General features: G+C 34.1%; 1 protein-coding gene across 4 annotated transcripts in view; it reads right to left on the reverse strand.

Annotated features, from left to right (window-relative positions):
• Helq (helicase, POLQ like) overlaps nt 1–14,962 on the reverse strand; it is a 43,394-nt gene that overhangs the window by 27,016 nt on the left and 1,416 nt on the right. For 2 of the 4 annotated variants that reach the window (XM_071614393.1, XM_071614392.1), the window contains exons 2-9: nt 13,812–14,526; nt 11,278–11,456; nt 10,384–10,584; nt 9,874–9,946; nt 6,125–6,243; nt 4,291–4,389; nt 2,427–2,572; nt 856–1,095 (exon numbers count right to left, since the gene is read on the reverse strand). In XM_071614393.1, the coding sequence (XP_071470494.1) occupies nt 856–1,095; nt 2,427–2,572; nt 4,291–4,389; nt 6,125–6,243; nt 9,874–9,946; nt 10,384–10,584; nt 11,278–11,456; nt 13,812–14,526 (1,772 nt within the window). Of the gene's footprint in view, nt 1–855; nt 1,096–2,426; nt 2,573–4,290; nt 4,390–6,110; nt 6,244–9,873; nt 9,947–10,383; nt 10,585–11,277; nt 11,457–13,811; nt 14,527–14,962 lie in introns of those variants that run through there. The other 2 variants (XM_027939765.3, XM_027939767.3) reach the window with 2 other exon arrangements.

The raw sequence follows: 14,962 nt of genomic DNA on the forward strand, positions 1-14,962 counted from the left end.
ATGAATCAATTCCCCAAGGTTTTTGAGGAAGTCTTTGTTAAACTCTTTCAGATCAATAGGAAAAAAAAAAAAAAAAAAAAAAAAAAGGAAAAAGCTTGCCAACTGTCTATACAACTAGAATAATAGATCCTAACATTAAAACCAGATAGGGCTGGGCATGGTGGAGCATACCTGTAATCCTAGTGGCCTGGTAGACTGAGGCAGGAGGATTGAGAGTTCCCAAAGCCAGCCTCAGCAAAAGCAAGGTACTAAGTAACTCAGTGAGACCCTGTCTCTAAATAAAATACAAAATAGGGATGGGGATGTGGCTCAGTGGTTGAGTGCCCCTGAGTTCAATCCCTGGTACCAAAAACAAACAAACAAAAAACCCAAGAAACAGATGGGGAAAAAAGAAAAGCAGGAAAGAATTCTAATATCAGGAAATCTGCTAATGCTATTTTTCATTAAAATATTAAAGGAAGCCAGGTGTGGTGGCACATGCCTGTAATTCCAGCAGCTCAGGAGGCTGAGGCAGGAGGATTGTGGGTTCAAAGCCAGCCTTAGTAATAGCAAGGCATTAAGCAACTTAGTGAGCCCTGTCTCTAAATAAAATACAAAATAGGGTTGGGGTTGTGGATCAATGGTTGAGTTCCCCTGAGTTCAATGCCCAGTACCAAAAAAAAAAAAAAAAAAGGATTAAAGGAAAAAAAACAACAACAATTGACTCAGCAAATGCTCAAAAAAACAAAGCAAAACCAAAAACAAACACATATGATAAATTCCCACCACTACTAAGGGAGTAAAACAATACCAAAACTCTTCATAATTTGGGAATTAAAAAGTTGTGAGCCTGGCCAACACATTCTTATCTCTTACCTTCTTGCTGGTAGGTTGACACCTGCTGCTAGGGTGGATGTGCAGGTAAAAAGGCAGAGAGTGCCTGTGGAATAGGCCTCCTCCAGGAGCCTCCTTTCATCATTTGTTAAACCACTGTGGTGGTAGGCAACTCCGAATGGGATGGTGTGCTTTAAGACAGGACACACGTTGCCACTGCTCATGTTCCTCAAGTTCTTAATCAACTCGCATTTTTCTTTCTCCCTTTGTTTCAGATATTCCCTTAAAATACAGATCCAGTAGAAATATGAACTCTTGGGCTGGGTATATAGTTCAGTGGTAGAATACTTGCCTTACTTCAATGCTAATTTAACTTCCTTAGTTTTTTTTTTTAAAATCATCATTATAAAGGCACACTATCATTTACTGAAAAGAGCAACTCCTTAATCTTATTCCAAAACATTTATATTCTTATAATATTCAATAAAATCAATTCTATATTAGACTAATCTCTACAATAGGATTGGAAGGGTAGATGGAAGGTGACTAGATTAGGATCCAGGTTAATAGTCACTGGCTAAGGGGCCAAAAAGAGTCTGAAAAAAATGATAAAACCACACAAGAGTAACATGTGGAGAAAAAAACTGAACTACTTGTAAAGACATTTTATACTTATCTCTATGGGTACAACAGAGCCAATGTTAAAAAAAATCATGGGCTGGGGATGTGGCTCAAGCGGTAGCACTCTCGCCTGGCATGCGTGCGGCCCGGGTTCGACCCTCAGCACCACATACAAACAAAAATGTTGTGTCCGCCGAAAACTAAAAAATAAATATTAAAATTCTCTCTCTCTCTAAAAAAAAAAATCATAAAATTACAAACCAAGACTTAATTTCTTTTTTTTTAATATTTATTTTTTAGTTTTAGTTGGACTCAATATCTTTATTTATTTATGTTTATATGGTGCTGAGGATCAAACCCAGGGCCTCACACATCCTAGTCAAGTGCTCTACCACTGAGCCATAACCCCAGTCCAAGACTTAATTTCTTAATTACTTAGAAAATTAAATTCAAATGTCCAAATTACTTAAGTGTGAAAATGACTAAGAAAACAAAGGCAACGGTATGTAATTAAAGAGAAGTTTAAGCTGAATATGGGATACGATTTATCCCATAATCATTGTAATGATTAGTCCTTTTTGACTATCTAAGATAGTAGTTCTTGACCTTGGCTGTATGCTGGACTTGCCTGGGTCCTGCTCCCAGATTCTGATTTGTCTAAGATGTATCCTGGACACTAGAATTTTTTAATTTCCAACATAATTCACAGGGCAGCCAATATTTCCAATCACTGATCTCAGCCTTTACATTGGCCAGCATTAGCTTACATGTAACCTTAGAATTTTTCCATTTCACATGTAAAACCTCTACAAAAATTCACATGTGAATTTCACAGTTAAGTTTTCTTTCTTTACGGTCATTTCCTTCAAAATTTAGGATAACAACTGAATACAGTGTTCTGCAAGAAGTAGTCAGTGCTTATTCAATAAATATAACATAGTCCATAATTCATGATAAAAATAAAACAAAATATTTTTAAATGATTAACATACTTGCTTAAAAATTTGCATATCATTTCTGCTACATTTTCACAGTTCTTTTTACTGGGACAAAAAACTAAGCAAGAATAATTGGGAATAACTTCTGTTACCAATGCTACCAAATGATCAGGATCCATCTTTTTCAAGGTATCAGAATACTGCAAAACAATAAGATGTAGAAACCAGATAGTTAGAAACCATGAAAGCCTACCATTTTTAAAACAAATTTTTTATACCTTTATTTTATTTATTTATTTTTATGTGGTGCTGAGGATTGAACCCAGGGCAAGCCCTCTACTGCTGAGCCACAACCCCAGCCCCCCTGAAAGTCTGTCCTTTTTTTTTTTTTTAACCTGTGTGTTTAAAAGATAAACAAATAATCCATAATTCTGAATTTATCATTTAATTAATCTTATCATTTCAAAGAAAAGAGAAAACCTACACAATATATCAAAATTTCACTTTTAGGTTATTTGTTAGAGATTTGATTACTGGGTATATTTAATTTTTAAAAAAAGGTATAAAAAATGAATTAAATTCAAGAAGTGATAATGGAGCTGGGCATGGTGATGCACACCTGTAATCCCAGTGGCTTGGGAGACTGGGGCAGGAGAATTTTGAGTTCAAAGCCGGCCTCAGCAACAGCAAGGTGCAAAGCAACTCAGTGAGACCCTGTCTCTAAATAAAATACAAAAAAGTAGTAGGGACGTGGCTCAGTGGTTGAGTGCCCCTGAGTTCAATCCCTGATGGCAAAAAAAGCAGAAGTGAAAACGGTTAATATTATTAATAACTCTACTACATATCTATATCCACCAAAGCAGAACAAGAGTCCAGAGAGAAACATAGATTGATCCTAATATTGTCAAAGGACTGCATAAGACATATCCTCTACAATTTCAAATATATATTTTTTAAACACAGATTCACTAATACTAAAGGACAGACTTTAAAAAATAAAAAAAATTTAACACTGAACTATGATTTTTTTGTAACATTAAACAGGCATGAGGAATTCAAAGAACATGAAAGGTAAAGTTATATAAGATCTCAGTTCATTTTACTTTACTGAAAATGAATTAAGATGTAGATTTAGGATATCTTAAAGAATTTTAAGATTGCTATAAAATTCCTTTCTCCTCTTTTCAGTATTCCTCATAAAAGTCACAATACATTAACACAGTAGAAATTAACATTTTTATGCACCAATATCTGACCTACCTGGACCATGAATTATTCTTTTGTTGTTACTGCTAAATAAATAAACATTTATAGAAGTTTCCAAATTTTCTTGGTTCACAGAACTCCAAGGTAAAAAGATATACATAACAGTTTTATTAGATCCAAACAATTTAATAGATCCATACTTCCTCACAACTTAGTAGCACTTGAATTTTAAAAAAATTTAATTCTCAAATAACTCAATAAAGGGATACGTACAAACTTGGTACTGTCTTTATAACTTTGGAATGAAACTAAACACAGCTGCCTTCTTCTGTTCCAGGTTAATTTTCACATGGCATTGGCTTACAGTGACTACAAAAACCCCAACTTTAGTGCCCACGGTTTAGGTCAATGGTGCAGTAATTGCTGTAAAGTCTTGGGTTTGATACTCAGCACCATACACACATACACAAAACCCACACAAACACAACTTCACAAGTATTTAGTGTCACAGAAAGGAAGATAAGGTGATATGGTGTTAAAACTGGAAACTAGCTACACTGAATCAGTCGTATCTTGTCCAACATATGTCAGATATGAACCATTTTTCTCAAAAATTTAAACTGTCTCATGGCATCCATGCAAATCTTCTGTGATGTCCCAGCACACATGGGCAAAGTACAGGAACCTGGGATATAAAGGTTATAAACATTACCTTATAATTGAGGAGACGTGAAAAAGTCATGCCACTGTCAGCTTTGCTGTCGACCTCATATATTGTATCATTTATTTTCAGATATTCTTTTAGTTCAACCTTGAATTTTAAAACATTGCAATTAATACCACATAGCTTCAATTTTAAATTTTGTGAAATATGATATAGAAAGGACAGCTATGCAAAGATTTTAGCTTTTTTAAGATATCTAAAATATGTTTCAACTTAAAATGGTAAAGTTCTTGCTTTACCATTTCTTTATTGCCTCTTTAAATCAACATAGGGATTAATACTTTTGAAGAAAGATTTGAATTAAGTAGTCTAATGTCCAAAAGGAAAATGCTTTGGTATTTGTTACAAGAAGTACAAGGGAGTCACAGTGCTTACATCCTTTATCTTCTGTAAAGGAATTACCTTCTCTCTTAAGATCTAAAACTTCCTATGTTAGTCATCAGCTTTAATTCCAAACACCAACATATTATTTTTAATTTAAGTATTTGTGGACAAAAATAGTTTGTGAACACATCTCATTTCATTTTTAAAAGAACAGTGTCTAAGCTAGGCATGTTCACACATGCCTGTAATCCCAGTGCCTTGGGAAAAGTCAGGAGGACCACAAGTTCAAAGCCAGCCTCGGCAATGATGAGGTGCTTAGCAACTCAGTGAGACCCTGTCTCTAAATAAAATACAAAATGGGGCTGGGGATGTGATTCAGTGGTTGAATGCCCTTGAGTTCAATTCCTGGTACCAAAAAATAAAAAAAAGATAGTGTCTAATGTAAAGTTCAAAAAATATTTCTTTTTTTAAAATATTTTTTTCAAAAATATTTGAAAATATTCCCTGGGGATTAGATCCAATGTCACATCCCCAGCCCTTTTCATTTTTAAAAATTTTGAGATAGTTTCTCAATAAATTATTTAGGGCCTCATTGAGTTGCTGAGGCTGGCTTCAAACTTGTGATCCTCCTCCCTCAGTCTCTCAAGTTACTGGGATTATAGTCATGCACCACCATGCCCACCTTAAAACCTATTTCTAGAAAGTTTTCAAATTTGGAATGTAAAAATATTATATTTCAAATTAAGAACTGGTGTTTTTCAAACATTATTTTCTGAAAGCCTACTTAAGACAAAGAACATGTGTACTATTACTGTAGACAGGCAGTACATGTATGAGATATTTTCAAATAAATATGAAGTATGTTTGTTTATTTCCTTCAAATACCTTGGGAACGTTATTACTGAGGAGTTTAAATTTAAATGCATGTTAAGTCTTAACTTATTAAGAAAGAATAACTACCAAAACATAGCTACTTGAAAATATTTTAAGATAAAATCTTCAATGTGTCAGTAACTCCAAGCACATCTCACTAAACTGTCGCCAGCTAATAATTTACTTTAGAAAATAAGAAGTGAAAAAATAGTCTGAATAAATTCACTCAATATGGGCTGGGGCTGGGGCTCAGCAGTAGCGCACTTGCCTGGTATGTGTGAGGCACTGGATTCGATTCTCAGCACCACATATAGATAAATAAAAAATAATAAAGGTCTATCAATAACTAAAAAAAATATTTTAAAAAATTTCACTCAATAAATGTTCACTGAGGCAACATAGGCCAGGCATTATTCCCAGTGCTATGGATACATTAGGGACCCAAGCCAAGATCCATGACCTCACAGAATTAATATTCTCTATATACAAACTATTAGCATATACTATGGTGAGTGCAGTTATGCCCCTTCATTACCCTATAGAATTTTAAAATATACTATATTTACTTTTATTTCTAATATGAATATATAACAAATCAATACAGTGCAAACCTTAGGGTACATACTGGTCTAAACTGACTGGTATAATATTCTGCTTGAAGGAACTGTTGGAGGTCTTCAACGTTGTTTAATGTTGCACTCATACCAATAATCTGAGTTGTTTCTGAAACAAAAACAAAAAAATCTTAAAAGTATTAAGAAAATGCAGCATTTAATATATCATAAAACAATTTAGCAATATTTTATGCTCTGAATATTTCCTGAGTAATATGGGAAAGGGGAAGTGGGGAGAGAGTAAGAAAACTAAAAATACAGGTTGAATACACTTTATCTGAAATGCTTGGTAAAAGAATTGTTTCAGATTTTTGATTTGTCAGATTTTTGAATATCTGAATATACATAAAGAAATATCTTAGGGAGGTGGACCAAAGACTAAACAAAAAATTCATTTATTTCATAAGCATCTTATACACGTAGTTTGAAGGTAATTTTACATAATATTTTAGTGTACCTGCATTTTGACTTAGTCTTGGTTGCTCATAGAACCTTCAAGCAGGAATATTATGACCATCATATGAGGTCAGTGAAATTTTCCACTTGTAGCATTGTCTTGGCCCTCAAGTTTTGGATTATGACACACTTCATATTTTTGGTTTTCAGATTGGGAATGCTCAAACTACATTTGACCAGAATATTAATCTGGCAATCAAATAATGCAATCTTTCAGGAATCCTGAGAGTTATTACTTAGAATTTTATAAAATTTCAAATGTGGCAAGAAGTAGGATATTTATTAAGGCTTTTAAACAAAAATAGTGGGTATAAATGCGTATGTGGCTATCTGAATCATCTTTATGAGAAGTTACAGTATGTTTCTTTGGGTGATGGACACTTGTAGGATATAGGGCTAAATGAGTCCAAAACTCTTGCAACTTGAAAGTTCTTCAGGTAATCTTGCTATCAGGTTGCCAACTTTTTCAAAAATTTTTAAAAATACATTGAAGCTCATGAAGTTCTATGAATTCCTAGGAGTAAAAAATGGTTGCTTTTGTACTTAGCTACCAAATTAAAAACCCAAGAAGCCTTTTTAGCAAATGTTTCTTCATTGCTACTCTCTTGTTTTGAAGGGATCATTCAGGATCTTATCTGAAAAAGAACTAAGTGCTATTCCTTCCTACTTCATTAAGGTGGACTCTGAATCTGAAGAGGTGAGCAGAGGGTCAAATCAAAAAGGCAGTGCTATGAATTTTGGGATTTACGCAGAAAACAAAGGGAAGCTATTAAAGGATGGCAAATAGTAAAATAAACTAATTGCTTCTGGGAAAGATTATTGATTCTACATTAGACAGTGCAGAAGAAAGAACAAAGGAGAAGCTTGGTACTTTCTGTAGCAATCCAGGTAAGTAAAGGGTGAGGTCTTGAATTAAAGAGGTAGTAGTGAAAAGGGGCAGAAAGAAAATAATTTAAAATACATTCATGAGGTAAATCAGATAGGAAGTGTGAAGACTGTAAGATTTTATCCAGCTGAGGTGGGAGAATCATTTGAATCCAGGAGTTTGAGGTCTGATGGGGCTACAATGCAAGCGGGGGTGGGCTGGTGGTGGTGGTGGTGAGGTCTAACTTGGCTGGCTAAGGATTCAGATTGAAGAATGAGTTTGAAGGAAATGAGTGAGTCTCTGACCAAGCTTTGGTTAGGCTTGGTTGCTCACAGAACATTCAAACATGAGTCTCCAGTTGGCAGCTGATATTTTTCAGAAGAGAGTTATAGTCTGGAAACACAGACTGGGAAATACAGACTAGGAGTCACTGGCACACAAGTAGTCCTTGAAGTCAGGAGTATGGATGACAATTAGTAGGCACTATAGGAAACATGTGAAAAGCCTAAGATGAATTCATGCTAACTAAAATGTACAAAATGAATAAGCTTAGCTATGACACAGAATAAAAAGAAGGAGCCACTAAAAAGGTTAATTTTATTCAAATATCTATTAAGCGTAAGGCACTGGTGATAGGCCAAATTATACAATAGCAAACATCATGTAGCAGGTACAGATGTTTTACAAAGACTAACCTGTGTCATCTTTGCAGCAATTCAGTGAGAAAAGTTCTATTACTCTCATCCACATTTAATTCCTAAGGAAGCATAGGCACTGTTGATATAACTTGCCCAAGGTCATGTAGAAAAGTGAGCCAAGATTCAAAAAGTCTGTCTTCAGCCATTATGCTCTGCTATCTTTCAATGCTAAGCTATGATCCCACTTACAAAGAGATAGTAGGAAAGTCAAGAGAAAATGTTTCTGCACACAAACGAAAAATAGTCAAACACTGAAATAAAATTAAGATGTTCATTGAATTTGACAAATAGGTGATCATTTCCTCTCTTCCTCTTCTTTAAGTCCTACAGAATTTATGACCATTAACAAACCATCTTCTTCTTTTGAAACCAGGCAGGTTTTAACCATTGAGCTACATCCCTAACCCTTTTTATTTATTTATTTATTTTTAAATATTTATTTCTTTTAGTTATTGGCGGACACAACATCTTTGTTTGTATGTGGTGCTGAGGATCGAACCCGGGCTGCACACATGCCAGGTGAGCGCGCTACCGCTTGAGCCACATCCCCAGCCCTTTATTTATTTTTGAGACAGGATCTTGATAAACTGACCAGGCTAGTCTCAAACTTGCAATTTTCCTGACTCAGTCTTTGAAGTAGTTGGAATTCCAGATGTGTCACCACCACACCTGGCCACCATATGTCTTCTTATTCATTTGCTCATTATCTGTTCACTTTCATTAAAATATAGGCTTGATGAAAGAAGGGATTTGTTCTATTTACTGCTGTATTTACAGTAAGTGTTCAATAATTTTTTTTTTAAATGAATGATTTTAAAGTGCTGTAACCTACCTAAATACAGCTGCTGTCAAAATTAATTTGGGGAAGCTGAGCGTGTAGCTCAGTAGTGGAGCATGCACTTAGCAAGTGTGAGGCCCTGAGTTCAATCCCCAGCATCTCCATCCACAAATCTTAAGATTTGATTTTATTGTTAATAACTATTCCATATACAGGCTAAGTATTACAGCATTATATCAATAAATGTAGAGATGACATTTAGAATAAATATTTCATGTACATTTAAAGACTATTTGATGTTGCAAACTAGTTCCTTAAAGTAACCACTTAAATATCCTACTTTATTGGGATGATGATGATAGTTATGACATCCTTCCTGAGTGGAATGGTCCAGGCACTGTGGAATGCTTTAAATGTTTTAACTCATAACACTCACAATTCTCTCCTCAGGTTGAAGCTGTTATTATCTCCATAGATAAAGAAACACAAAAGTTGAGTGATGTGACTATGCAAACAGACCTAATGAGTGTACAGGAATAAGAGGTATTCCTTAAATACTAATGTACTCATTCCTATTGCGCAGTGGCACACATATGTAATCCCAGCAGCTCGGGCAGCTGAGACAGGAGGATCGTGAGTTCAATGCCAGCCTCAGCATCTTTGAGGCACTAAGCAACTCAGTGAGACCCTGTCTCTAACAAAATATAAAACTGGGCTGGGAATGTGACTCAGTGGTTGAGTGCCCCTGAGTTCAATCCTGGGTACTGCCCCATCCACCACCAAATAAAAGAATTCTACTCATTCAACAAAAATTTATATATTTACTTTAGAAATTAAAAAAAAAAAAAACCACCCCACCCTAAGGCAGAAAGCTTAAGAATCTTGCTATAGGTTACATAATCTACTGGTAGAATTAAGTTATTTATATATAGGTATTTTGATTAGAAGTCAATAAATACTTACTGCTGGTGTAGAGAATTTTTGCTAGGGTCATTTCCAGTATAGCACCCCGGCTCCCTTCACCAATCATGTGCAACTTTGAAATGAAAAGAAAAGGGTTGGAGAAGTAAATCTTCATACAATGCCCACATAAACCATGAATATATTTGTATAGAATGAATATATAATCCTTGCTTTATAACTTTTCAACATTTTGAATATAACAACTATAGTACATATATATTAATCCACTGGTATTTTAAGTTAATGAGTTTTGGGGGAAACACTAACAAATCAGAGATTCATAAGTAATATTATAAAACTGTCTATAAATACAAATATTTGCACTGCAAGAAACACTTGACATAAAACCAAATTTAAGATTATCAAGTATGAAATATCTTCACCTGAATTGTATATATCAAAATGCTTTTTGTTATATAGATACTAAGCAGATTCACATAATAATCAGATTGATGAATATAGTACGTTAGTACAATAAAAATGTCAATAAATTACAAAGTAGTAACCAACCTCATCTACAACAACCAGACCCAGACTGTCAATCCTTCCAGTTTCGATCAAGGAGTTCACCAAGCTATGTCCTTTTTCAATAGTGGCAATATATAGCGATTTCTTTTCCCTTCTTTTAATTGGAGGAAATCTTCCTTTGCTTCCAGCATATTCTTCAACAAAGAAACCTAGTTCTATAGCAAAACTTGACAAACCTGAAATCTAGAATATTAGTTAAAATGAACAAAAACAAAACACAAAGAACTCTAATTATTAAGTGCTCACAAGGATTTAAAAAAGAAAAGCTAAAGTGGTGTTTAATATCAGTCAATGGGAATGGGTCAGATTAGACACACATATCTAATAAATATCATAAAAATAAGGTGTTGATCTTTGCAAAATAAATGCAATGTTTAAACCACATAATAAATGTGAAAATAAACTTCCTCTTTTGATGTCAAAAAAAGTATCAGAATAACTCATTTGTTTTATACAAATTGGTTATTTTTTGCCTTAGAAACAGGCTAAATAGTAATAGAACATTTAGGGTAGAATTCAATCCACAATTAAAAAAATAAAACTAGTACTAGAAGAGATTTTAGGTAAGTATTCTGTTGCTTTTGTACATCCTAAAAGTACTACTGAATTGTGTGTGTGTGTATATATATAAATTAATATTTATTATATAGTTACTAAGCAGTTTCACATAATAATCAGACTGATGAATACAGTATGTTAGTATAATAAAAATGTCAATAAATTACAAAGTAGTAAATATTTAAGATAGAATGTTCTATTATTATCACAAAGAGGTACTGCTTTATAGTCAGTAAAAGTCATTAGTAGTGTTTATGCTGATGTTTAGATCTTAATGTTACAATAATATTAGCAAATAACACTTTTTTTTAAACACACCTTTTCTTGGACAATTGCCACATATGGAAGGATCATTAAAACATCCTTCCGCCTGCAAAGCAGTTCTTGTAGCATTAAAATCTCGGCCACAAGGGTTTTTCCACCACTTGTTGGTAAGGAATATATTAAATTTTTTCTTTCTTGCACAGAACTCAGTGTTAAGCAAGTATGTTGCCATTCTGTGGAATTACAGAGAAAAAACAGAAATTATTTCCTCTTTTCTTATTGTTAATCTCAAGGAAGTTTTCCAAGAAGGTAAAAATAAACTCCTTCGTCTTGTGGCAATCTTCTCCTAGAAGCAAATGCAGTTATAATCTATGTTAAATGTCAAAAATACCAAATGCGCAATGTGGACAGCCAGTAAGAATTTAGTTCAGGCCTACTTAACAGTGTGAACAACTACTCTACCTCATCACCAGCTGGAGATTTGTTGTAAGATTCTAACAGGGCAGCCCGGTGGACAAGGGCATGTCATTTAGAACATCAGAGGATCAAAAGGACAGTAAAAGGACCTGTGGGACTTTTAAGTTCTTCCTTTTACATCCTGTAAGCAGAATATGTAAGCTTACCTTCCTCGTTTACCTAAAAGCCATTTTAAAGAGAAACAGAAGGAGGAGGAGAAATAAAACAAAGCAAAACCAAACCAAAAACAACAACAAAAAAACCCCCCAAAAAACCCAAACCAAAACAACAAAAAAACAAAACAAAACAAACAAACAAAAAACCCTATGAGATTCTGCACAAACTTGGGGACTTGAACTTCATATGGAATGGAAACTACTTTAAACTGACAGAATTGTTTAAATCATAAAAGGTAAAGATTACTACCTGGCAGTCAATTCCCACAATTTGCAAAAATGGGATTCATGAAAACAGATCAGATTCAAGATATGATGTGAAAACTATAATAGTTACTCCACAGTAATTTGACAAGGCAGAACATTAAAAATCTTCAAAAATATGCATTAGCATTTTATCAGAAGAAAAGCAAATGACATATTTCACAACAGGAAGAATTGCAAGTGGCCAATAATTACATAAAATATGCTCAACTATAATCTGTTAGGTTGGAAAAGTAAACAAATTATAAAAAATAAATAAATAAATAAATAAAAAATAAATGTCCCATGCTTGTGAAATTTAGAGCTGACTAGAGTAAGAACAGGTGTTCTTCTGTATAGTTTGTGAGAACATAAACTACTACAATCTTTTTGGAAAGTAATCTAGCAGTATCAGAAATAAAAATACAAGCCATGTGTGGTGGTGCACACCTGCAATCCCTGCTACTTGGGAGGCTGAGGGAGGAAGAGCAAAAGTTCAAGGGCAACTTGGCAATTTAGCAAGACTGTCTCAAAATAAAATTAAAAAGCTGTGGGTGTAGCCCAGTAGAAAAGTGATCATGTGTGAGGTCCTGGTACCAAATAAACAGATAAGTAAAAAAAAAAAATGAAATCCATATGTGGACAATTTTTATATGTTCAATATATAGTTAAAAAAGATCATAAATGTGTTGAACATGAACCAAAGCATGTGCAAATATTTGAAAAAAATTATTCATAAGTTGGGCTTAAATATAGTTTTTTTAAGAATTAAAGGAATGGTTTATAGGATATTTACAAAGCTATTTAAAATAGTTATGTCTGAATAAGTGTTAAAAATTATTTGTTGTTTTGTTTAGTGAGTCCCAAATATTTACAATGATTATATTACTCTTGTAGAGACTTTATTTCCTGTAGTCCTGCTTCTCCAACCTGATTGTCTTCTTGAAAACCCACATTTTCATACAGCTCCTAAGATCCCAACAGGAGTTCCAGAAATACTAATACAGTGATAGGTTGATGAACTGATCTCTTAGTACGGCAGCAACCATCCCTTCTTTGTTTAAAATGATGTGAAAGGACCCAGATTTTTAAAAAAACATAAAGTACATTATTACTCTGCTACAATGTTTTTTTTCACTTAAATATTAATGGCACTGTCTTTTAACATGCTTAATTTTAATCAATAGGATTATTAACTTCTTCATTCAAGACATGAGAATGTTCAAAGAAATTTCAACTAAATTTGGTAGAGAAAACAAAGCTAGCTAATGCCAGCTAAGAAAACTGTGTACAGCTAGATAATCAAAGAAAAAACAGAAACAGGGTGTCAAAAAATTCAAGAACAGTGTGGTCAATATCTGCAGGTAAGCTACCAAGAAGTCAGGTAGGTTAAATATTGGAACTACCATTGAGTTTAGATACCATAATCATCATTTCTCAGGCAAGAGTACAGAACCCGGAATTGGAGTGGGCCAAAGAAATACTTCAAAATAAGGAAAAATTAAATAAGCACAAAAAACGGTTTGAGAAATGTTTGAGTATGAAGGGAAGAAAAGAGGTTCAAGGTGACAGGATAGGGATGGAAGATTGAGACAAATAATACTGGACTTTTCAAAATAAGAAATATAATCATGGAAGCATTTGCTTCTATTGATTTACACTAATTTTATGATAATGGAGAATTTTGTTTTTATTCCAGAAAAAAAGCATTACCATATAACTTTTCAATTCCTTTGAACTGAACATAAAGGTCTCTCACTTTGCTGGGCAATGAGTAAAAAGGACCAAGATCATCTGATGAAGACTCAATTGTTTTCTTAGCAACATTAATTTCTTCAGATAGGAGAGTCTCTTTGAGCTGTTTACTCCTAGAAAATATTGGTGTTTGGGCCTTTGCATTTCCAGTCATGGTACTTTTTAGATGATCTTTAATACTTTTTCTCCTACTTGTATCTGAATTACTTCTGACTTTAGAAGAGGATCCATCATTTTGCTCTTGTTGCTTTATGCAATTATGGGACAATTCTTCATTCACAGTATTGGGAAAGGATGAACTCCCATCCCCTTTTTCAGTCAACTGATCACCCAAATCATTTGAAGAGTTTTGCAAATTTTCAAAGTATAAAACCTGAGAAGAAGGCAAATCATACAAAACATCAGTTCCAGGTTCAACAGGGACATCTTCATGCTCAGTCTGGTTCTCCGTGTGCTCATCACTTTTGTATTCAGTAAAATTGCTTACAGTAGTAACACTGAGTTTGTTTTTTATGCTTTCTGAACAAAAATCTTCAGTGGCAAAGTCTGTAGCATGCTTCCTTTGTTCAGAAAGTTGTATGTATTTCTGTTCCAAATCATCAACTTGAGCTAAAAAGGAGTTTTCAGTAAAGCTATCATAGTCACCAAACATGTCCTCTTCACTGTCATTATGCTGGAAAGAAAACAAAAATACTTACAGGCAATTCCAGATTCATGACTGACAGAAGTTTCACTACAGAGGAAAAAGGAAAACAGGGCTGGGTAGGGTGGGGGAATTTCATGAAAATCAAAGGAAGATCAATAGAGGAAAGGGCCTAAGGAGTGGGAAGTAAAGAGGGAGTGGGAAAGTGTTGGGAAGTGATATTGGCCAAATCATATTGTTATATTGTGTGCATGTACGAACGTGCAACAACAAATCCCATCTTAAATACAACTGAAATGCATAAATAAAAAATGTGGAATGAAGGCTGGGGTTGTGGCTTAGCGGTACAGTGCTTGCCTCCCATGTGTGAGGCCCTGCATTTGATCCCCAGCACCACATAAAAATAAATAAAATCAAGGTATTGTGTCAAATTACAACTAAAAAAATAAATTTAAAAAAATGTGGA

The sequence above is a fragment of the Marmota flaviventris genome, chromosome 7 (genome assembly GCF_047511675.1).
Source record: "Marmota flaviventris isolate mMarFla1 chromosome 7, mMarFla1.hap1, whole genome shotgun sequence".
NCBI lineage: Eukaryota > Metazoa > Chordata > Mammalia > Rodentia > Sciuridae > Marmota > Marmota flaviventris.